General features: G+C 34.6%; 2 protein-coding genes across 2 annotated transcripts in view; both read right to left on the reverse strand.

Moving 5' to 3' along the window:
- The window catches only part of Vps4 (vacuolar protein sorting 4), a 326,101-nt gene that overhangs the window by 22,367 nt on the left and 278,566 nt on the right, over window positions 1-25,168 (reverse strand). The gene's annotated exons all lie outside the window — the stretch shown is intronic.
- LOC149488520 (uncharacterized) lies at window positions 8,274-13,015 on the reverse strand. Its single transcript, XM_089695296.1, has 2 exons — window positions 12,944-13,015; window positions 8,274-12,778 (listed from the first exon to the last, which is right to left on the reverse strand). Exons 1-2 carry the CDS (start codon window positions 13,013-13,015, stop codon window positions 11,366-11,368), a joined length of 1,485 nt encoding a protein of 494 aa, XP_089551422.1. The 3' UTR covers window positions 8,274-11,365.

Here is a 25,168-nt window from a genome sequence, read left to right on the forward strand (position 1 = left end):
GAGGCTGCCCACCTTCGAGGGTGCGTTGTGCGCGGGCTGCAAGCAGCCCGCAAAACATCCCAGGGCAGAAATCTTCAGTCAGTTGAAAATGCATAAAAATTCCCCGTCAATTTGTTAATATCTGCTAACAGCGATTCCACAGTCAATCGGAAGTGCTTATAAATTTCCCATTCAAATATTTTCTATTCCGGGGGGCTGTATACCTTCGAGGGTGCGTGGTGCGCGGGCTGCAAGCAGCCCGCGAAGCATCCCAGGGCAGAAATCTTCAGTCAGTTGAAAATGCATAAAAATTCCCCGTCAATTTGTTAATATCTGCTAACAGCGATTCCACAGTCAATCGGAAGTGCTTATAAATTTCCCATTCAAATATTTTCTATTCCGGGGGGCTGTATACCTACGAGGGTGCGTGGTGCGCGAGCTGCAAGCAGCTCGCGGCTCATCCCAGGGCAGAAATCTTCAGTCATTTGAAAATGCATTTGAATTTCCTGTCCATTTGTTACACCTGCTAACAGCGATTCTACAGTCAGTCGAAACTGTTTATAAATTACTTATTCAAATATTGGTTAAATTCTTGAAACGTGATCCCCGAATTTAATCATTTTGAGGTGTCTAATCGATAGCGGGCAGTGACTTTTCATAATAAACTGTTAAAGAGTTTACTTAACACGCTCGTCGCTTCGCTCCTCGCTACCTATTTGAATATTTAAGCCGGCCGCTGACGTGACTTGCTCGCTTCGCTCGCTTGGCTAGTGCGGTAGTTCAAAAGTAACCTTACTCGCTCGTCGCTTCGCTCCTCGCTACTTCTTTGAATATTTACGCCGGCCGCTGACGTGACTTGCTCGCTTCGCTCGCTTGGCTAGTGCAGTAGTTCAAAAGTTAACCTAACTCGCTCGTCGCTTCGCTCCTCGCTACTTCTTTGAATATTTACGCCGGCCGCTGACGTGACTTGCTCGCTTCGCTCGCTTGGCTAGTGCGGTAGTTCAAAAGTTAACCTAACTCGCTCGTCGCTTCGCTCCTCGCTACCTATTTGAATATTTACGCCAGCCGCTGCCGTGATTCGCTCGCTTCGCTCGCTTGGCTCGTGCGGTAGTTCAAAAGTTAATAAATATTTTCTACTCCGGGAGGCTGTCGACCTTCGAGGTTGCGCGGTGCGCGGGCAGCAAGCAGCCCGCGGCGCCGTCTTTTGCCGTTGCTATTCAATTACCCTTCCTACTATGGAAATTTCCATACAAAATTTTCGAAAAAAAAAAATTTCGCTTTTTACCAAAAATTTTTATATGCCTGGAAGCGGACCAGGTTTTGAAGCATTTTTTACTTCGGCGACCCCGACTTACCTGCCACCGGTTCAGAGAGCCGTTGAATTTCGTGATGTATGGAAAATGGAAACCGGGGGTCGGAAAGAAATTCTGAGAATGCAGTATTGTAAATCTGACCGATTAGAGCACAAAAGTCAATTTTCAGACCGATCGTAAAGTAATCGGCGCCACCATCTTGCTTTGAAAAATTGGCCATTTTTGAAAAAAAAATTGCGTCCAATTTGAAATTTCTCCATTGCCCTGGTAGCGCCCCATTTTCCTGATCATTTTTTAGTTCTACACCCCCCACCTATCTGGCGCCGTTTCGGAGAGCCGTCGAATTTCGCGTTGTATGAAACTCGGAAACCAGCTATGGAAACTCGATGATGAGTATGCCAACGTAATGTGAGGCTCGATTAAAGCCCCTGTGCCAAGTTTCAGCGCGATCGGACCAGCGATGGCCGTTTTAGCATTTGTATGGCGGCGGCCATTTTTTCCGCCATTTTGAATTTTTTTCACTATCTGTGGTAATTGCTCGAGGTCTACTCCAACTTTAGTTTGAGCACCCCAGATGTAGCTGCTACCGTTTGCGCGGGCCGTTGACCGTCTTCGAGAGATGAGGGAAAGTTTAAGATTTCGTATTTTTCTGGATATCCTGGGAGCTGGGCGAGTACGAATGCATCATTGGTGTATTTCTCCGTTGCGCCACCTCGTCTAAATTTACGTTTTTATGTTTGCGCCAAAAATGGAAAAATTCCAAAATCGAGCGACCCACTATGGCTCCCTGGTAGCGTCCCAGGGTGGTGATCATTTTTAGTTCCGGGACCCCCCACCCAACTCGCACCGTTTCCGCGGGCCGTTGGATTTTACGTTGTATGGAAGTTGGAAACTGGGGCCCGGAGCCACTCGAACGGGGCACCGATCGATTCGCCGGCTCGAACAGAGCACGTGTGCCAAATTTGAGACGTAAGGATTCATAAACGGCGATTTTGGCAAAGTACGGCGGCCATCTTGTTTTCGCGAAAATCCCCATTTTTCCACCACCCCTGGTAATCGCCACCAGTTCCGAGCCTTTTTCCTTCAGACACCACCCCTCCAGGTGGCACCGTTTCTGCGCACCACCAGGGGTCCACTCGGTATTCAAAGAGGATCGAGATCGCTATATTTTTCCTCTGGTCACTCGGCGCACCTCTACACGATCACGTCGTTATCCCCCCCACTTTCCACGTAGTTTCCGAGAAAACCGATGTCAGTCAGTCAGTGAGTGGTAGTGTAGCTTTATATATATATGATATGTACGTATTAGGAGTTTACATTAAAATATTGGATATTGCTCTATTTATTAAATTCTATTGATTGTTAAGAAAAAATATACAAAGCTATGAATAGTGAATAATAATAATATATTTAAATACGACACGTATACTATATTCTATAACACTTATTTACATTTTTTTAAAGTACACCATTTATAAACGTACTAAGTTTTATCTACATATCTAAACACTATTATCTAAAAATACACATTGATTACGCATTATCGTAACAAAACGATTTCTTATTACACAATCATTCTGGGAAAATACCTAATAGATGTGATATGGATATTTTATCTTTGGTAATCGATTTTCTGATAACCATATAATACTTAAAATGAATAATATTATCTATTTATGTGTAAAATATGTTTGTTCTTTTTTTATATTTTTAATAATATGTTTATTTCTCTGTTGTCAGATATTATGTTATCGAAATATTCAATTCTAATTGAGGTGTTATTTCGTTTATTATGCTTATCGTATTTTAATCTTTAGTACCAAAAGTACGCAGGCAAAGTATTTGTAACATATTTGTCATGAATGAATTAGATGACATAATTTGATAAAAATCTATAATTTTTTAATATGATGTGCTTACAATATTAAAATAACAATTAATTTTAAATAACAAAAATAATCGTGTAAAATTGAAAATAAGCGACATTTATCATATTTCTATAAATGTACCTAATAAATACGTTTTTATATAGTAAGATATAATTATATACCGCCGAACTTATGCCACGAAGTTAATTTCCTCTTTCAAAATTCGAGCTGTCTTAACAAACGGAACTTGAGCTATCAAATTCAGTATCAACAGACTGTGCTATCTCTAATTTACAGAGATCAAGCCGGGCCAAACAAACATCAAGTTTTAATAAATTTCTCCTAAAACTTTCGCATCAAACGCGTTAATTAAGATAACGGCCTTGAAACGGGGAGGGGCCCAAGTTTCCACTGTTCACTGTTGGTCTAAGACAAGTTGGACAGTGAAGAAACTAGTCAAACAAAATGTGGAAGCGGCTGCCAAACGCGCTGGTTTGCTAAATTAAATGCTGGGTCACGTCCAGAGGCGCTTCACAATCAAAGCTCTAAGTTCAAGCACATATACGTGCTTTATGAGTTTATACGGGTGCATTAAATTTTAATATTTACTTTAGTTAAGCGTCTCCTTTAATAGTTTGTGGCAACTGGCAGCATGAGGGTAGGTATTCTGAGTTCAGTCCTTTGTGGTGCTATTGAATTAATTATGCATATTATGCATGCAGGGTTTCGTGAAACTTCTTTGTTACCCACCTTTCTTTCCAAATATCCTTTTTCTTTAGTTTTACTGGCGAAAAACTCATAAAAAAGACGATTATAGCCATCTCCACCCCACAATATCTAAATACGATTGCATAAAATACATTCACAAAAATATACCTTTCCAAAACATAATTTCACATAATCCATACTTAATATTATAAATGCGAAAGTAACTCTGTCTGTCTGTCTGTTACTCAATCACGCCTGAACTACTGAACCAATTTGCATGAAATTTGGTATACAGAGTATGTAGATATATTTTGATACCCGAGAAAGGACATAGGATAGGTTTTATCCCGGAAATCCTACGGGAACGGGTTTTTCTCTGAAAACGCGGGCGAAGCCGCGGGCGGAAAGCTAGTATAATATAAATCAGTGTCACTGTATAACAATAAACTAACGAGCAAATCAGATGGATGTCGCAAGTTTGAAATTAATCCCGCGACAACATCAAAGCAACTCCAACTTAGGCGTGATACCTGCTGACAATTTCAATAACAAAGTTTGACATAACTATATACAAGATGTACAAAGCACATTCAAGTTGTAGCTTGAATTACCGCATGCTAATGATTTGAAGATTACTATCTACTATTGTACACATAGGATAATAAAGGCAGCCACAGTTTGATCTTTGACATTACCACTTTTTGTACATTTTCAAGGGTTTGTTTTCTCGAAATTTTGTATCGCATAAGCTTATATTCATTTACTAATAATTTTGTTAATGCAGATTTTTCGAACGTAGATTTCATTACGATGCCATATATATGATATACAGATAAGAGTCCTTCGAGGAAGATCAAATTTGAATTATGCCCAATCATAGTTAAAAAAGTAATGTGGGCAAAATCCAGTATTTTATATTAATAAGCCACGCTAATGAGTAGGTTACGCGGGAAGTTTAGTAAAACTGAATTATAGTCCTAATGGTCGGGCATTGTCATCATATAATAAGCGTTCAGAACTTGTCCATTCAGTTTGCGTAATTAACGTAATAATATCAATTATGTATGGTGAGAATTTGCGGTAATTGCAAGGTTTTGTATTACCTATAGGTAAGTTAATTTAGGCAATTTTGCGGCATATTTGGCATTCCCTGTACCTTTATTCACAATTTAATGTAGAATCTCTATTTTTTATCAAATTTAACCCGTTACGTTAATATAACTCCTAGGCAAACTTCACATTCATATACCGTCCATTGAATACGTTGAAAATCCCATTCTATTAACAGCCGACAGGCCAGTGATTAATTGTCTCGAAGCTGAGGTCGCATCACGTAAAACCGTCCGTCTCTGAGAATGTAAGTAACGTCTAGAAATTAGACGTGCCTGAGTCCTTGAATCACTTCGCATTTCAATCACTTTGCTCTTGATAAATTGATATCGAATTCAAAGGTACGATCTAATGGACATTTAAACAGATATGGGAAATTAGAATCGGAAATCGTTTCTTATTTCCATGATTAGACTTTAGCTGTAGGAACTGTTTTGTATTTAGAATTGTATCTTCTTTATTTAAAAGTTTAATATGATATCCAAGCGGATTTCGGATTTATGAGAGCGAAATTATTAAGAAGTCAAAGTGTATATTTGGACGTTGGACCTCTAGTGTCCTTTTGAACAATATTAGAACGCTTTTTAATTAATTTCGTAATATAAACACATGTCAGCCTACTTTTGTGTGGATTAAGTAAATATTATTACGTCGTAATTTAGGTTCCATTATACACGTTAATAAACACTTAAGCACGTCCCTTTGTGGAATAATATCTTTTACTCTGTTTGCTTGAGGTTCCAGAAATTCATTAACGCTAACCGTTCTTCAATTATATGAAAATAGGCGTATAAATTAAGGGAATACAAGAACATTCAGATACCTAAATTAGAATTTTTGATGTAAAAAGGCTATAATTAATATTATGTGAGTGAATGTCGTGGAAGTGTATTGAAAATGATCATTGTTATCAGTTAGTAAATATTTTTTTCTGAACAGAAGATAAAGATGTAGAAATCAAAAGGTACTAATTATGTATAATAATAATAAAAACTTAGGTATTTAATACTTACGAAACATAAATACATTCGATGAAGATGTAGCGATGAATATTCTGATTGTAATGGAACTCTAAAATTACACGAAGAATATCAAATCAAGATAGAAGCAAGCAAGAAGTGAGATTCGAAACCGCATCAAATAACAATTTTGATATAAGTTTTTGTCCATCAGCGTTATTCAAATGGGGTCGGAAATATTGCTTCGTGGCCAAATGCAAATACTATTTGAATTGCGGAAACTTTCAAGAGCGTCGAACATTCAATCGTAAAAGCAAACAGTTTCTATAAGATTAGTCGTGGGATGCTTCGACCATCAATATTGACTCAGTCGCTGCCGCCGCCCAGCGCAGACGGTCGTCTTAACGATGCCAGACTTTCTCTGTGCATTTTGTTCTCCAACTTATTGTCAAGTGGACGATAAAGTATTTGCACAGGGGATATTGCTTCTGTAACGTTTAACTTCACAATCTGGAAACTTTTCGCCGCCATTTCCCAACGACGTGGACTTATTAAAGAACAGACTAATGCACCTTTGTTAGCCGATTGCTCTTCAAATAACTTGAGTTAGAACAAATAGTGTTTTTTAACTGTAGGGACGATGTCAAGTCTTGTTGTTTCAGACTCACGTTCATTTCTAAAGAGAACGTATTGATTTAATATAGATATAGCGTGTGTTGTTTTGTATACTTAAAACAATGATATACTAAATGAATATGAAATAGAGAAGAGGCAAAATTTGACCTCATTAGCCATTATTTTCCCAGCACACTGACCAATATTTACTGCCTAAAATATAGTTGAAAATGTTATTGTGGTCAGGTCAGTTTATTTAACCTAGCAAATATCTGGTACAGTACATAAGTGTTTGTACAAAATTGTTTATTAAGATCAAATATTACATAAAATTTTATATGAAATTACCAAGCATAATTAAAAATACAATATCATATGATACAAAATATATAGAATGTTTCTAAGATAAATTGTAAATCAAAATAACACTAACTTAGATTAGATAGTTTTCTATAAAAATAGTTTCTATAAGTATATCATTAGTAAGCCTTTACATCATAAGTATACAATTAGCGTCGTCCTGCGGCAGCCAGATAACGAAGCGACTCCACTCGTATGCAGCATGGATATGGATTATGACAATTGAAACTAGGCTTTGCACTCTCACATGATGTACGGCGAAATGAATCTTCTCCATTTGAAATAAGGTCGCAAGTAAAAAATGAGCGCAGACTTAGTAAAGGTGTCTTTCACGCACAGATGTCGTCCGCAGATGCAGCATTTCGACCACTACACCGTAGTGGATACAGTTGAGTGCAGCACTTGAGTTTTTGTAAGGGATGAAAATTTCCATGTAGCTTCAAAATTTTCCACTGTCTGCTGCGAATAAAATTGAATGTTTTACAGAAGCAGCGGCCCTGCAACGGAATGGAAATGGTATATGAATGAAAAGATTTATGTATATTATTTCCCTGACAGCTGTGTTTGATATGCAGTTAATCCTGTTGTTGGGCATGAAGTGTAACAGTTGACTTGACGGGGTCGGTTGTTTTTTGTAGACTTGGTTATTATATTCTTTAAAATTTTAACTTATTCTTTATTGTGTATTATTAGTAATAAATAATTTCTGGGTCAATCAGTAATATAATAATTGAAAAGTTTTTCTTATGTTTTGCAAAAATTATGCAATCAGACCTCATACCGATACAGGCAACCTATATTTTCAATAAATGATTCTTAATCAACTATACCTTTTTACTTATCTACGTACGATTATTTTTCTTCAACCAGCAATCTAGCCTCTCATTACCTCTACATAGCAAATCAAGGAGAGTAATCATTCCCATATTATTTACCCACAATACCAAGAAAGATAAATAGCAAACGATTGGCACATTCACAATGCAATGCTGTAAATATTTAACTGTTTGTCGTCCCGCATGATGAGCCTGCATTTGTCTCTTTTACCTGCAGAGCCCGGATTATGGACAATTTTAAAATGAGCATGTTTACTGAAAATTCAGGTCTCTTTTTATTAACTTTGTGCTACCCTGTGTTTGCGTTTTATTAAATTTTCATATGCGCAAGTGCGATGTGCAGTTAGACAATTTTTCTTTTACAATGTTATAATATTTATAGGTATTATAGTATTCATTTAGTAATCCACAATTAAAGATATTAAACTTCATAACAGGATTTAATTTTGAATATGTATGTATTCCATGATTTTTTAGCTCTTAGTTTTACATATTTGCAAATACACACACATTTCAAACTCAAACTCAAACTCAAACATTCATTTATTCAATTAGACTACTATTTAGTAGCACTTTCGAATCGTCATTACATAGTATTTTAACATTTACCACCGATTCGGAAAGCAGTATCTATGGAGAAGAATCGGCAAGAAACTCCATAGTTGCTCTTTTAAATAATGTCAATAAATTTACATAATATGTAACTTATATCTACCTAACTACATAATATGCCAAAGAACTGTCCTGTGGTTTTTACGCGACAACCCTCCATGGGTCTTTATCGTCCATATATTCCTGAATACTGTAGTACGCTCTCTGAACTAGTACATTTTTTATGTAAGTTTTAAATTTAGTACTACTAAACTCTTTAATATTATGAGGAATTCTATTGTATAAGCGTATACCTTGACCCATAAATGAATTTTTAACTTTAGCTAATCGGAAAAATGGCATTTCAATTCTATTCTTGTTCCTTGTGCCATAATCGTGTCTATCTCCTACTCTTGTGTGTAAGTCAGAGCTTTTGTGTACATGCAAAATATTATTAAATATATACTGTGATGGTACAGTAAGGATACCAGTATTCTTAAAATGATCTCTTAGTGAGTCCCGAGCACGTAAATTATATATAGAGCGAATGGCTCTTTTCTGTAAGATAAATATAGTTTCTATATCTGCAGCCCTGCCCCACAGTAGAATTCCATAGGACATAATGCTATGAAAGTAGCTGAAATAAACCAATCTGGCCGTATCTTCATCGGTGAGATGCCTTATTTTTCGGACTGCATATGCAGCAGAACTGAGCTTACCTGCAGCGGTGTTGACATGGGCTCCCCACTGTAGTTTCTCGTCCAATGTTAACCCTAGAAATACAGTAGACTCAGTAGGATGCAATACCTCCCCGTTCAAGGTAATATCTCTGTTCAACTTTTTTACATTAGGAAGTAAAAATTCAACACAAGTGGTTTTTTTGGCATTTAATAATAAATTATTGGCAGTAAACCATTCAGATATGTGTAAAAGAGCACTGTTCACTTCGTCAACATTTGGGTCATGCCTATCCACATTAAAAATTAATGAGGTATCATCTGCAAACAGAACTATTTCACACCTATCCTGCAAATAATAGGGAAGATCATTGATATATACCAAGAACAAGAAGGGACCTAAAATTGACCCCTGTGGAACACCAATGTTAATTGACGCACCGCTAGAACGTTCTCCATTAACAACTACAGTCTGTATCCTATCATGCAGGTATGACGCTATGAGGTTCTGGGCTTTTCCTTTAATTCCATAGTGATTAAGTTTACGTAACAAAGTACAATGTTCAACGCAGTCAAATGCCTTGGAGAGGTCACAAAATATCCCTAGAGCATTTTTTGAGTTTTCCCATGCCTTATATATATGTGTTAGAAGTGCAACTCCAGCATCTGTGGTTGAGCGCCCCTTTGTGAAACCAAACTGTTTGGTGTGCAGTAAATTATTATTTGCAAAATGACTACTCAATTGGTTTAATATTAACTTCTCGAATACCTTACTTAATGTTGGTAAAATAGAGATAGGTCTATAATTGTTACAGTCTTCTTGATCGCCCTTTTTAAATAAAGGTATAACTTTACTAAGCTTTAGTAAATTAGGAAATGTACCATAGTCACAACACTTATTAAATATGGAAGCTAAATTTTTCGCAATATTTTCTATTATATTATTAACTAAATTTACGGACATTCCCCAAAGATCACAAGTATTTTTAAGATTAAGCGTCTTAAAGGCAGTAACAATATCATTAGCAGTTACGTGTCGTAATTCAAATAATGTACTGCACTCCGCAACATGGTCCCTCAAAAAGGTCTCTGCAAGTGCTGAAGACGAATTTAAACTATTAGTAATAGTAGCAGGGACACTACTGAAGAATTCTTCAAAAGCAAGCGCAACATCAGCACTTTTGTCAATAACCCTGTCATTATTTACAAGTTTTATGGTATTACTTGATTTGCTTTTACCCATTTCACCATTAATAATTGACCAAACTGTTTTAACTTTATTATCAGAGTCGCGTATTTTTTCTTTGATATACAAACGCTTTGCAGTGAAACAAACTTTTTTAAAAATTTTTGAGTAATTTCTAACATAACTAAGAAAAGATGGGTCTTTATTATATTGCTTCATACCATATAATTCATAAAGAATGTTCCTGCACCTATGTATACTAGCTGTCGCCCATTTACTAAATGGTAAATCCTTGGTAATATTTAAAGATTTAACTTTAAATATTTTTTCAAATTCTTTATGTACTAAATTAAAAAGATTTTTAAACATTTCACAAGGACTATTAGGATAGGATTGATCATTTAGTACGGGCAGGTTTTTATTAATATTATTCCTAAATTTATTAATGCCTTTTTTAGTTATAGGCCTAACATTAATCCTTTTAAATGTAGGTATGCAATCCCATTCAAAAACTACTTTCTGGCCACAGTGATCCGAAGTCAATGTATTGAGAATATTTTTCTCTAAACAGATGCAGTCACAGTATATATTATCAATACAAGTTGCAGAAGTAGGTGTAATTCGTGTGGGTTCGTTAAAAAGTTTATATAGATTAAATGACTGAAACAAATTAACAATTCGTGTAGCCGTTTGTGTTTGTAAAAGTAAATCAATATTAAAATCACCACATACTATAACTTTTTTTTTACTCCTGCTTAGACGCTTTAATATTTCTTCCATGACTGTCTCAAACATATTATAGTCACTGGAAGGGGGTCTATAAACGCAAACAATAATATAACGCTCCAGCTCCACACAGGACAGTTCAATGGTCCGTTCTACAGAAAGACTAACAATGTCAGTTCGTTCTTTACATTTTACACTATCATGTACAAAAATAACTGAACCTCCGTGAATAGCCTGTGTCCTAAAGTATATACTTTTTAATTTGTAATTTTCAATATTTACTAACGACTGACATTGTTTAAGCCAATGTTCTGTTACACAAAATATTTTAATATTGTTATCATTCAGAAACAATTCTATTTCTAACAATTTGCTAGCCAAGCCTTGAATATTTTGATGCACAATGGAAAAACACTGCTTAGCTGTTGTCTTATATACTAGTTTAAATCTAGCTTAGGGCTAGATTGTCTGTCTACACTTAATCTAGGTTGATGTATAAAATTACTACTACATAAAATTATAGTAGATCGATGGTCTGATACCGAACATGTACCAGACTGGTTAATATTATATGCTATTAACATAGCAAGTTCACGCTTATATCTATATGGCAGATACACTGTATTCTTTGTCAAAGTAAAAGATTTAATACATGAGTTAATGTCAAAGTAAATAAATGCATCACGATGATGATTTGTTAGGTTATACAATTTTAAATTCATATTATAAATTAATCTATTTTGTTCTTGTGTCAAACCAGGTAGGTATGGCAAGGTACACAACATAAATTTACATTTAGTCTTACTACTAATATCTAACATTTTTTTTAATCCTACATCAATATCCTTATTATTTATATTTAAACTGTCCCCATATAATATAATTACAATATTATTCTTATTAAAGCTGAAATGATCCAGTGATTTGATTATATATTTAAATGAACTGTTAGGCGTACAAACATTAGTAACTTTAAGCCCTAAGTTGTTGAGCATAGCGCCAAATCCCTGACCAATATTATCTGACAACACAATTATTTCCTGCTTTGAAAGGTATTTAGTATTACTGGTTGGAATTGTGGTAGTGGGTTTAACACTATGTATGTCTGTGTAGTCAGGCTTATGGGGCGACGGTTGCTCATTGTCATTGTTTGAACACTGACATACATATTTATTGGTCAGCGACTCAAAACGATCCATATTCTCATTGCTCAACTTAATAAGATAATCTGCCTCTTGTATATGCTCATTAATTTGCATTTGGGCAGAAGAGTATTTCTGGTTCACATCAGTTAACATTTGACTTAAGGAGTCTATCTTCTCCTTAAGTTCAGTTGTTTCTACATCATATAAGATTTTATAGTATTCTAGATCCCTATGATATTTATCTAACTCCTGAACAAGGTTTATGTTGTCTTTCTTTAGTTGAACTATCTTTTTTAAAGAACTCTTTCTAACAATAGATTGCGTACGCTTGATGAATTTACTTATTCTAAGATATTTTTTTAACTTCTTATGCGAAGAGAAATTGAATTTTTTAAAGTTTATAGAGCCACTTAACTGTCCACATTCAATTAATTCATCATGAAGACTACTTGGTGTGTTGCATTGCCGCTTGGGATTGTCCTCTTGCGCTTCCATTAAGCTACATTCCAACTCAGCGATACGGCTAAGAGCTTTCTCATGGTCACTAGAGCACTGCTGGAAGCTGTCCACAACGTCTTGTAGGGCTTTGCACTTGTCTTCACTATAAATGTATTTCATGTGTAGTTCAGCCAGCTCGGCCTTAAGAAGAGAGTTCTTTTTTATAATTCCTTGAATCTCTAATTCACTTTCATCCCGCTCTTGTAACTAAATTTAAAACGTAAATAAGTTATTTTCAGTAATAATTTCGAAGGTAAAACTGAAACAATATAATCCACTAAAATAAAAATAGCTCACTCACGTAAGTAGGTCCATTTTTAACTGTAATTTAAACGGCGGTAAGGTTTTATAAAAGCTAACTCGGTTTAATACCTTAAACCTACATTTTAGTGCTCTTTTCAGAGAGGCCACGCTTAAGCCCGTCACAAAAGCGCGCTGCACCATTCTACTACGCATTCTAATGCAAATTTCATTGAAACACCCTGCCATTGTTATCACTTCCAGTCTCCTGAGAAAACTTAGTATTCATATATCCAAGCCCCTATATTCAAATTTAATAGTATTCTTGCGGTTAAATTAAAATTCGTCTCGCGGTTTGTGACTTTAGCCAAAATTTTACATTTAGACGCAACTAACTATAGAGGTGTACTTTCAACTTTTATTTTTCTTTTGTTATATGCTATTCGAATGATAACAGTGGATTTCGTTATTAAAATAAGGTTTAATGAAAAGTTTACTTTAACATATTATGTTTCTAATTAACAAAAACAACCAGTCCTGAAATAACATAGTTTGAATTTAACTCGCTTGTTAGGGATTATTTTCTTTTGGTAATTAATATGTAAATACGAATTCAAGATATGTACGGTGAATTAAATTAATTATTATTATTACCCATTATGTTTAACTTATCGGAGCATAAATTACGTAAATTTTCTCTTATTATTAACCTAAAATAATATGCGTTGATTGATTAAAAGAGCAATGGAAATTCTATTAGAAATAAAGCGGGCAACAAATAGAGCCTCTAGCAGTCTTCATAATAGGTTTCGCAGCGAGAACATTTCTTAGAACTGGCTACACCATAATAGCCGTTTGTACGGTCCTTCTCTAGAAAGATCGATAGCAATTAAAATTTAAATTGTTTAAGTTATACTCAGTTATACTCCAAGTACAAACGTTAAGATATAACGCGCCCGTATTCAGTACGAAAACAAATAAACTCGAAGCCAAGAAGTTAGTTCGTGCACTCGTAACTTACTCTATCTTCTTGTTTATCTTGTTTCGTATATACGGAAAATTATATTTATTTAACACGAGAACTCGTAGTAAAGCTTTCGTACGCAATACAAAGTGTGAATTTACACTAAGTTCGCTTTGTATTGATATTTGCTCGAGATTGGACATTGTTCAAATGGTGTTTGTGTATAGGGGTCTTGCAATACAGAACGGCTCTGTTGATTTGAGCTTAAGATTTATGTTCATGTATGTATTGTATTAAATAATACGTATGACAAATTCTTGAGTACAACATCCAACTTGAATTGTGAATTTTATTTGGTAAAGTTGATACAAAGGTAGGTACGTTTTGTAGCGAAAAATTTCGTCAAGTGCTTATATTGATCCTTATATTCTCTCAGCTGCAGATATTGCGTTATATTGTCGTCTTAAAATTCATTTTTATGAACTCACTTCCGCACATAGTAAATGAGCGTTGGAGCAGTTTGTGTACTGTAAGCGTAGTTAGCAGCTGGTTTATATTGCACTTGCTCATGCGGCTTGAGAGGACATTGTATTTGACTGGGACGTTCTGAGGAAATGGAATAGGCAGGTAGGTACGTATTATCGATATTGGCAAGGCGACTGGCAACTGGTCATAAATGTACCCAATTAGTTTGTGGCGTAATATGAAGATGTAGTGCGTGTTAGTCGTGAGATAAATTATGTTCGTGTGAGCTTTGTGTTAATAATATTCAAGATGTAATATTAAATGAATAAGATTTTTTTTCTTTAAGTTCTAATTGTATAACCGACTTTAAAAAAGGAGGAGGATCTTGATCTCTTCAATGAGATTTTTTTGTGCTTGTTACTTCAGAGCTTGCGACAGGGTGAACCGATTTTGATAATTTTTTTAAAGCTAGTGTGCCTTCCCCTAGTCCCCATTTAAAATTTGTCCAGTGCCCGACTTATTGCCTATTGAAGGTTTAGTTTTTCGTAAAAAAAGAATTATCGTCATTAATCATTATAACTATATAGCTATTAAGATAAACAAATGAGATAACAAGGTGAGTGGACACCTAAATCGTCAATAACTGTAATATCGCATAAATTAGTGTAAAATAATATCTACACTTTTTATATTGTTTGATACTAATTGAAAGAAACTAATACATAAACTATTATTGATGCAGAAATTAAAATCTTATTCAAAATAATATTATTATATTATGCTTAACACCGTATTCAGTTAGTTGGTTTAATGCTCTAAGTATTCAGTGTTTAGTGGATAGGTACTTAGGATCAAGCGATAAGGTAAAATAACAAATCGCCAAAATGCAAATGTAGTGAACGGACGTCGCCCGTAAGTTTCCGATGCACCTGGGTCGGATTCCCTTCTAAAGGCTTTCAATTTTAGAGATTCAAGGTGAGGACAAAGGATAGGAAATACCACCATACGTTACCTTCCCTCTACTATAAAACGAAAAACATAAGGTAAATTTCAATTATATGCAGTATAGCCAAATTTGTTATTAAGTAATTCTTTTACCAAATTATATTACCAAAATTGTTATTAATTGTATCTTTCTCTGATTGATAAGTTAAATAATATATTTTAGTTCAGTAATTATTAACTCAATATTCGCAGCGTTGACGGAGATGAATGAACATTAGGCGCGTTTCATATGCACCACGCTTCGGGTGAAATTCCCGCGCCAATACGTCAGTTTCGGGATTGGGGCAATTTTTTCGGCTTAAAAATCTGAAATTGATGACATAATATAACGTGACGTTATCGAGCCAGTGGGAATAGAGACAAATGTCGTATCGGTTACGGATTTACAACGCGGCGCGCGCCATCTGGCGTCCGTATTTATGAGTTTAATCAGACCCGCGCTAGCTTGCAATGGTATTGTAGATTCGCTATAGATTTTATAAAATATATTATTCAGTGTAATACTGGGGGTAAGATCAAGCTGGTGCTCGCTAATTTGTTGTAGATTACGAGCTACCGTTTTCGAACCGTTCGCTTTATTGAATTTAAAACGTAGAATTTATCTATAATTTACTATGTAAGTTCATAGCAAAACATATATTTTATTTTGATTTTATATCAAAATGCTATCGAGTGGTGTTATAACTACGGAGCATAAGGAATTTTTCAGCCTTAATATGTTTAGTTATTTGTATTCGTAGCCGTAGGGTTTCCTGAAGATTCCAATCTCGTAATCCATTTCGATACACAATATGTATTATAATATGTAAACAAATAAATTCATATAGCTCTACAAAATTGAATTAAATCTAAATATTCACAAAAGCAATTACTTACTTAGAAAAGTCCACAAAGTGAAATTACAAAAATCCTGGTTACATAAATGGGCCTACATTTTTTCGCGATCCGAAATTAGGCCGCCATATTGGAATGATCCCGACGTGACACAGCTTTTAACCAACGGATAATAAAGAAGAGTTTATAAAGAGTCATAATGATAAAGCATTTTTCAAATTTTGGTAAGAATCATGAAGAAAAAGAAGATGCAGAGTGCATGGTAAATATAAGCCAAAACCTATAAATATAGATTCTTTACTCCTCACCATAACCGGTTGATATATAAACATGGTAAACTATAAAGTTATTATTTGTGACGTTGAAATCGTTTTATGTGAATAAACGCGAATGAATAACCATCTCACTCCATTGAGATTTCCAATAGACTACACATAGGGATGAAACGATATCGGAATACAAACCGCAAATAATATATCTGTATAATATTTTCAAATGAGTGAACATTGTGATCTTAAACAACTACCTGGGTAACTATGCTTCGCCCACGGCGACTACTAACTGGAATATACTTCAATTTACTGATATGTTTCTCGTGATATTTTGAGCAGTTTTATGTTGGTACATGCAACTAAAACTATCTGTACATATTAAGGTCGATTTTTTACTTTTTGACACGTCATACTCAAGAGATTTGTATTTTGTAAGCAATCAAACGAATCTTCAAAACAAATCTAATAATAGGATCACATAAAATATCCAAATTTCAAACAAAGACCTTAAAGTGAATTCAAAGATTGATAGAAGCATAAATCTTAGCTACAGCAGCCTGCATGAAATATACAGGAAGCATGTATATTGCTGAGGTTAAGCTTCAAGCGTTTGCGAACAACTAGGCCTTTACAAACCGAAGATGTATTCAACAGCAGCTGCTACGTTCGTGTAACAGGAATTCATCCGTAACAATTTATTAGAAAAGATTAACTGTACGTATAGAACTTGGCTCAGGGAATACGGATAATCCTTGTTATTTATTTGTTTCTGTAAAAACCAACAATTTGTGACATGTTGTGCTCAAAGTACGGAATAAAATGAGGAATGAAAAATTACGCAATCAGATTTAATAAGATTAAAATTGTAGGTACTTTGTATTCAATTAACTGAGCAGTAAAATTAATTATTGTTAAATTGTTCGTAGTTTCTATCGTTTCGGTTTTTATAACACTGCTTGTTGTTAAACCCACTGTACTATTGTTTGAGTAAGGAAATATAATTTTATGAATTATTTTCCCAAGTTCTCTAATTAAGTACCTACTTTAAAATATTACCTTGATGTTAATTTCGTGTTCGTGTAAAATGTTACCTTGATGTTAATTTCTGGTTCTATATATCTACTGTTAGTATTATGAAAATAATTGAAATAAATAATATACAATTCAACATATTATTCTACCTAACATAACAGATTGTATCTAATAGTTTACAATATAATAAAACTTTGAAGAACAACGCTCTAGCTTTCTCCCATTAGGAATACACTCGCCGACCGCAATTAATGGACAGCATTGTCCCGAGATCTCGGAATTGCAATGTAGATAAGATTACTCGATTCTCGTCTAAGTTCATTCTTATCCCGCATTTTATCTCTGCCGTATTGCAGTTGATATAATTTATTAACGGACGACGGTTTCTCGCTTGAAGAACTCTGCTCTTTTAATTATTTATTAAATGCGGAATGAAGACGTGACGAAGATTTTGTTTTTGTTCTCTTTGTTTTTGCCAGTTTAAATCTGGTCTTTTTAAGGCTAAATCTTAATCTTAATGGTACCGTGAACTGTGGTGAGCTTTTTTGCTAATATAGTGGAGACCAAATTTATATTAAAACATTTGTCTTAGTATAACTTAGGCTTAGCATTTCTTTTTAAGTTTCAAAACATAAAATATTAGGTTTAAATCCAAAAACAATTTTTCTAGTACCTTGAGTACTAGAAAATTTTTTTGTCACCACGTTAAGAATTATTTTGTACAATAACTGATTTGTAGCTAGCTAAATTATCGTGTAATGGGAGCTCGTCAACATGATTTGCGGCAAATTGACTCCACAGATAAGGTAGAAAGTAAGAATCAATCACACTTCCCTTACATTTTTTCAGAGAATTTGTCTCGTGAGATAGGCTGAGTGTTTTATATTATCGCGATAATGCAAGTAATGGTATCAGTTTTATCTACGAATTTCTGAGAATTGTCATAGATTAAAAAAAATGAAAATAGATTAAATGTGTGATGGTCAGTGCATGTGCGTATGTTTCAATTTTTTTGTGTTTTGTGTATTTTTTGTCAAGTTATTTATAAATAAGATAACAAGTTTTTTACTTTTTTTCGATTTTGTATGATCCATACATTTATAAATTATGTTAGGTCATATTAGATGATTTATATCATTTAAGTTATAAAATATAGTTATAAAGGGAATGTTTCAATTTAAACGTAACAATAATAATTAGATACCAATTCGTTTGTTTTATTTATTGTTAAATTATTTAGCGGATGCCTAGCCGAAGCACACCCTTTTAATCACTTAAAACTATTACGGGATTAGAGCTGTTCAAAATGTTGCTAGGCTTCTTAAGTCGCTACTCAATTTACAAATGGAAGCAATGCTATACTCCCATAATGTAAGGTAACCCTTTTTCATCAGGGAATAACCCCTGTTTAAATTGAATTACTTTTTAAATGATAGTTATTATAAGTTTATTACATAATGGTTTTAAAGGAGAAATTATCTTTTGTAAGTATTATTAAATGTTGTTTAAGGAACAGATCACGGTTCCTGGTACACACTTCATTACTTGCTTACTAGAACGTTCATATTGTAGCTATAACAAAAAGTATTTGAAGCTTTACAAATGGATACTATCTATTTACCCGTCTAAACACGAGTGAGTATCACATCATTATCAGTCTGCAACTTCAAAGGGAAATTCCTTTTCCATAGCGTTATTGAGTGCGCGATAAACACAATGGTTTCCAGTCATAAATATAGCTTAAGTTATCGCTGAAAAGATATATAGGGGTAGGTAAGGGCGTCGTATCGCTCTCTTGACAGTTATTGCGTTTTTTATTCGTAACCCCCCAAACAAATTCTATTTACAGGCAGCCGTGTTGACAGTAACGCGAAAATATGCGAAGTAAACGGGTACATTTAAAGGTATGAACTTTTTCACGCTAGCAACATTTCTAATATCGATACTTTTTAATATTGTTGTGAAGGTCCCCCGTGGATTCTTGTTGCTTTGACGAACAATTTTAATATCTTGTACGTTTTATATGAAAACTTGAGACGGGCTTTGGAGGTAAATGTTCTGCATATTTGGAGTAATGTCTCTGCTGGGATTGAAAATACTTATGAGATGTTTGATGTTGCGAAGTTGTTTATAAATTGAGAATAAATATTGAACAAGAGAATAGTAATTGTTTTATCAAAAAAATATATTTGAACATTTACTAGCTGATGTTATGCTTAGGTTCGCTAGACTGATTTCCATCTTAGCCTGAAGGATTATAATTTGCTTATCATATTGAAAGATCGTGGGTAGCAAGTAAAGAAAATATAAAATAGGTTTACATAGATAGCAACCATAATATGACCCGTAAACGACTGTCGTTTGTGAAGAGCGAAGCGACCTAATCAAAGCGACAAACCAAGGTCTAGCGGAATTATGGAGTTTTATCTATCTTTTATATTTGTAATAACGACACGTGTGAGACTATGTTTTCCATATAATTAGCTAGCGGTCCGCCCCGGCTTCGCCCGTGGTACCTACATGTCTATACTATCCTATCTCTCAAGTTGGATCGAACTGCACATGGTGTGCGAATTTTATTATTTATTTTATTTATTTTATTTATTTTATTTATTTTATTTATTTATTTGTTTATTTCAGGCAACAAATGTAGTTACAGTTAAAAAGGTCTTAATATAACTTTAAAACTACGGCCCATATGAACTTAAAACTACTTAAATACTAAATTAATACACGCTATGTCTTCGGCGTGTGACGCGACTCCGGGGGGCCGGGTATCCGTCCGCGGAAGCGGCGAAACACAACTCCCTGCGGCCAAAACCCTTCGTCCATGTAGACGCTCAGCTTGGCGGTCGGCACTCTCACCACGAAGGAGTTGAAGCTCACTTTATGGCGAGACTCCAGCCGTTCCACTCGCAGACTCAAACCTGTCTTCGCATGCAAGTACTCGACAACATCTTCAGTCTTGGTACAGTAGTGCACACGAGACACGTAGAGCGGCGTCGTCGGCACCTCTGCGCGCATCCGCAAGTTTGGATCTTTCGTTGCGGTGCCACACTTGTTCTGACGAGTCAGCTTCCTTTTCTTCTGTACTTTTGTGAAGCCATCCTCGTCGACGCCCTTCGTTTTTGAAGGTAAACTTTTCCGCACGGGTGCGTTTACTCCTTTTGATTGTTTTGGGGTCGCAGTCATTTTTGCGGCTGCGGCGGCGTAGTCACGTTGAGGAGCAGCTGGCAACGTGACATGCGATGTCTTCTCCGGGGGAGAGGTAACGGATTTATATATATTAAGAAGATTTGTATATATTAACGAGATTTATATATATTAAGAAGATTTGTTTATGTTCACAAAATATGTATGTACAGATTATAAATGAATCAATGAATTATTTATAGCACACAAGATTATGTTTGTATGGATTATAATCTCAAGATGAAATACAATCTACTGTGTAACCGTCTTTTCAATAATTTATAACGTTAGGTACACTATATTTTGATGTTTTGCACATATTATCCCTATTGATTATTATTGATTATTCTACTACTATATTACTATTACCACTTCCATTACCATAATTATAATCTCGCACAGATCTCAAAGCTGTTATGGGTTAAATCTGAATCAACATTCCGATACACGTCGGATGGATTTGGCTGTATCTATATGAATACCCCAGTGAGTCGACTCTTTGTATTGAGGTATTGTGATCATGAAATGGTTTATATTCTGTGTACATTGTTGATTTGTGTAATGTATGTATTCATTAAAATCTTATTAAATATAAATCTCGTGTCACAATGTTTGTCCTCAATGGACTCCTAAACCACTTAACCGATTATAATAAAATTCGCACACCATGTGCAGTTCGATCCAACTTGAGAGATAGGATAATTTAAACATGTAGGTACCACGGTCGAAGCCGGGGCGGACCGCTAGTATATTATGAGGTGGAAAACTTATTAGTATTGGAAAGAGGAAGTTTGATTAACGGGATATACAGAGTTTGGTAATACAAGCTTTCAGAGTCTTTGCTCAGCACTTTCCGACAAACTATTCCTTAATTACATCAATCCGTAAGTTGGTTTAGATGAAAAGGATAGTTGTCAACATCAATGATGTTTCATGATACAAGTTGATTATTATAAAGTTAGAGCATAATTCAATATTACAATATTGCCCTTATACTTGGTAACTATTTGGAGCGCGATAAAACTTAACTGTTGAAACTACTCCAGGAATGTTTAGCATAATCGGCGGTTTACAGCGAATAGTTTCTTAGGTATCAAGATAGGAACTAACTCGTGTGGTTATAACAAACAAATTTATGGCTATCGTGCAGACAGCAAAGTGTTTGCTGTTTATAAATGCATGAAATATGCATTGCTTTTTCGCGAACTTTTGTATTTTCAACTTATATGAACATTTATAAAAACTTTAGGACGTTACCATTTTTAACTAGAATTGAGTGCATTAGCTACCTGTTTTTAATATTCTTATAATATTCCTTACAAACAAAACATGTATTAATGAGTAGTTTCACAAAAGTACCAAATTTACTACAATTTATACTTTAGATACCTCATATAAATTGAAGTCAACTGCAAATAATAGCTAATTGTACCTATGCATTGCACCTATTTGTGCCCAGCTTTGTTTGGCCATAGTTTCCTTGATAATTGTCTATTGTGGCTATCTGCAGGCTCCATGACGGCTGTGGCTATGCGATAACAGATAGATTTCATCTAAGCTGGTTCTATTATCTACAATAAAATCCTTAAATATTTACTTTAATGTTTATAATTTAGAGTTCAAACGATATTGCTTGTCTTTAATCCATGTGCAAAAATAATTTTTATTAGGTGTTAAATGTACTCGAATTCTAAATAGCGAACTAGAATTAATGTCTGTATACACATTGGCTTTGTTCATTAAATTTGGGCTTACAAATCAGTGACGTCAGAATTAGGTTCTACACTCAATTTCCGCAGTTGGCTCCCATCAACAGGAAATCACCTATACATGTGCCAATAGCACATGTTTATTAGCGAGGGTAACAATGATAGCTTTGAATTTTCGTTTACGAAATTACCATGCGGATTTAACGATACTCGTATTTCCCATTCCTAAATATAATGCCATTCAAATTGTATCTGAACCGTTAAAGCTGGAATTTACGTTGCGCAATGTTTTGTTTACTTTATTTTTTTCAGAATTCAGAACAAGAAAAACTTTTACAGATTGAGCGCGAAAATTCAGACAAATTGAGTAAATAAAGACAAACGAGTAGCAAACTGGCAGCTAAGAAGCCGAGCGGTTCATTCGTCAGACGAAAAAAACACTAGAAAATATTTCAAGCAATTTCTTAGTGAATGAAAAAGTTTGCGGTTTCAATTTCCATTCACCATTCTCAATGCAGTCCATAATTCGCCGCTGTTCTTCCATTATTAAGGCAAGATGCTCGTTACCCTCATTTAGCTGCAAAGAAAAGGCGGCGAGAAGCAGTTGTTTCAACTGGAATGAAATTCATAAATCACTGATACCGAGATTGCAGACGGCGCCGTTCGGTCTATTTCATGCCCTCTGCATATATAATGGATTTTATACTAAAAGTGCAGCGAGAATCATATTTTGTTTCTAAAATATTTTTAATCTCGCGTTGCAAAGGATACTTCATTATATTAAAACGTTTTTCCGAAATTACGAGCTTCTCGTTGTTGAAACTCGAAACGTCCACAAATTGGAGTGGAGAAAATTCTAAATGAATTGAAAATTATGTGACTAAAGAACAGCTTTCTTTCTGCACGTCGTTTGACCGATAAAGAAAAGAATTAACGACCCATTCATAACAACAATACCATTAGGATGCTTTGGACTGTGCAATCATTTGAATAATAATGAGACGTCAATTTCTTTTCCATTAAAATCCCTATTATCTCAGATTTAAAAATAAAATTACATTTCATTGTGTAAAAGCGCGGGAGAGGTTCTTTAGAAAAAGTTTTTTATTGAAAATGACGCGTGGGTAACTCGTTTTGGTGAAATTTCTGTTTATCGTGTGTCCAAATTTGACACGGGATAGACCTTTGTCTATTTTCTGTCATATTTGTAGAAAAAGTTCGAGGTCACTTTTACTTGTAAGATTTTTTCAGGTGTGCGAAGGAAAATTGATAAAATATTTAAGATATTATGTACAATAAAGAGCAATCTTGGAATAAATTAGGTATATCTTAATTGTTGTCAGTTTTAAATATACCAAGCTATTTTTTAATACTGATTCAATGCACATAGAGCATCTTCATAATTATTTGTTTTTATATTAAAATAATCTCGAGTCGTTACTAGTACAGAATTTATAATAGTACTACTATTTACATGCTTTACGCTGACGATTTGCAACTCTACCTAGAAATATTGATTATATTTTCAACAGGAAATACCAGGAAATAATATCTAATAGGCTATTTAGCCTTGTCTAGGTAGAAATATTGATTATAATTTTATTATTATGATAATAAAATAACGCGAATAAATTCCATGTTTCTAGGAGGTTTTGTACAGGGTGTGTGATTGTGCGATATAATGAGCGGTACACCGCGGTCGCACAATACCGTGATTTACGGCGTGTCTGTTCTATTGTTGGTTTAATGAGATTGCCCTGTCAACTAGGCCCACAGAACAAACCATTCAACCCTTATAAATCATTATGTTTACCTTACTTTGTCTTACGCATACATTAAATCCCGATTATGATCTTTTGTTTACTTACACAGAGATATGTCTAAGATACCTATTGTATAACTGATGTTATATTATGAATAATTATATAAGTATGAATCATTTAGGGCCGATTTTTCAATGCTTGGATAAAACTTATCCGTCCAATAAAGTATTACACGATAATAGTAAAATGTCACGTAAACTGTCAAATACGGGCAATTAGAATACGTTTTTAAAATAGTAGTTTTATACATTATTCGACGAATAAGTTTTAACCTAGGATTGAAAAATCAGCCCTTATTTAATTATAATTAATCAGCTAAATATATGCTCAAATCATGCAGATTAAAAACAACAGACGAAAAACAGTCGTTTTTACATTAATTATGTTTATTAATCTATTTCTTTATAATTACGGTACAAATACGTAGTTATGTTACCTACTGTTCACTTAGAAATTAGAATTGTAGGTAGATACGTATTAACACACTAATTATTTGTGTTGTCAACTTAAAATATATTTGGAATCTGGCTAGAAAAATCCTTTTCTGAGTTCAGAGGATCATTTCACGTTTAGCTCGTATTTTTAACTCAAAAAAAAAAACACGACGTTAACTGGGAAAAAATGAACAAATCTAAAGGCAATGCTTTCTTAGAAGTCGGACGCAAAGCCGATGAAAACACCTGCCTTACAAAGTTCTCCACCGAGATTAGAGCGGTCTCTACAGCGCATTGTTATTTCGCGTTTATCAGGGCGCTTTATAAAATATATGGCCCTAGGATCCGCCCTCTACCTGTGCAATGAACTTTAAATCCCCTTTACACCTGGTGACGCCCACCGAATACAGTTGTTGAGGAATAAACGCGATAGAATCGTATTTTATACGACATGCAAAGCTTTAGGACTTAAGTCTAAATAATTGTTTAAACGCTCGAGTTTACTATTATCGCGGTTTACTTTGTGAGGCGCTCTCTTTGTAAAAACCCGATGAACTGTCGGAGGCAAGTGCTCTCTATCTACAACTTTATCTATCGAGTTATCTAAAGTAGCAATTTTGTTCTTTA

Source organism: Colias philodice, chromosome 5 (genome assembly GCF_061535455.1).
Source record: "Colias philodice isolate Cphi_HAF_F1 chromosome 5, ilColPhil1 Martin Lab GWU primary, whole genome shotgun sequence".
Taxonomy (NCBI): domain Eukaryota; kingdom Metazoa; phylum Arthropoda; class Insecta; order Lepidoptera; family Pieridae; genus Colias; species Colias philodice.

Bases quoted from the DNA above. Each gene is read 5' to 3' on its own strand.
- LOC149488520 (XM_089695296.1), bottom strand. From the start codon at position 13,015: ATGGTGCAGCGCGCTTTTGTGACGGGCTTAAGCGTGGCCTCTCTGAAA. The intron at 12,779-12,943 runs GTATTAAACCGA...TTTTAAATTTAG, and splicing joins CACTAAAATGTAGGTTTAAG to TTACAAGAGCGGGATGAAAG.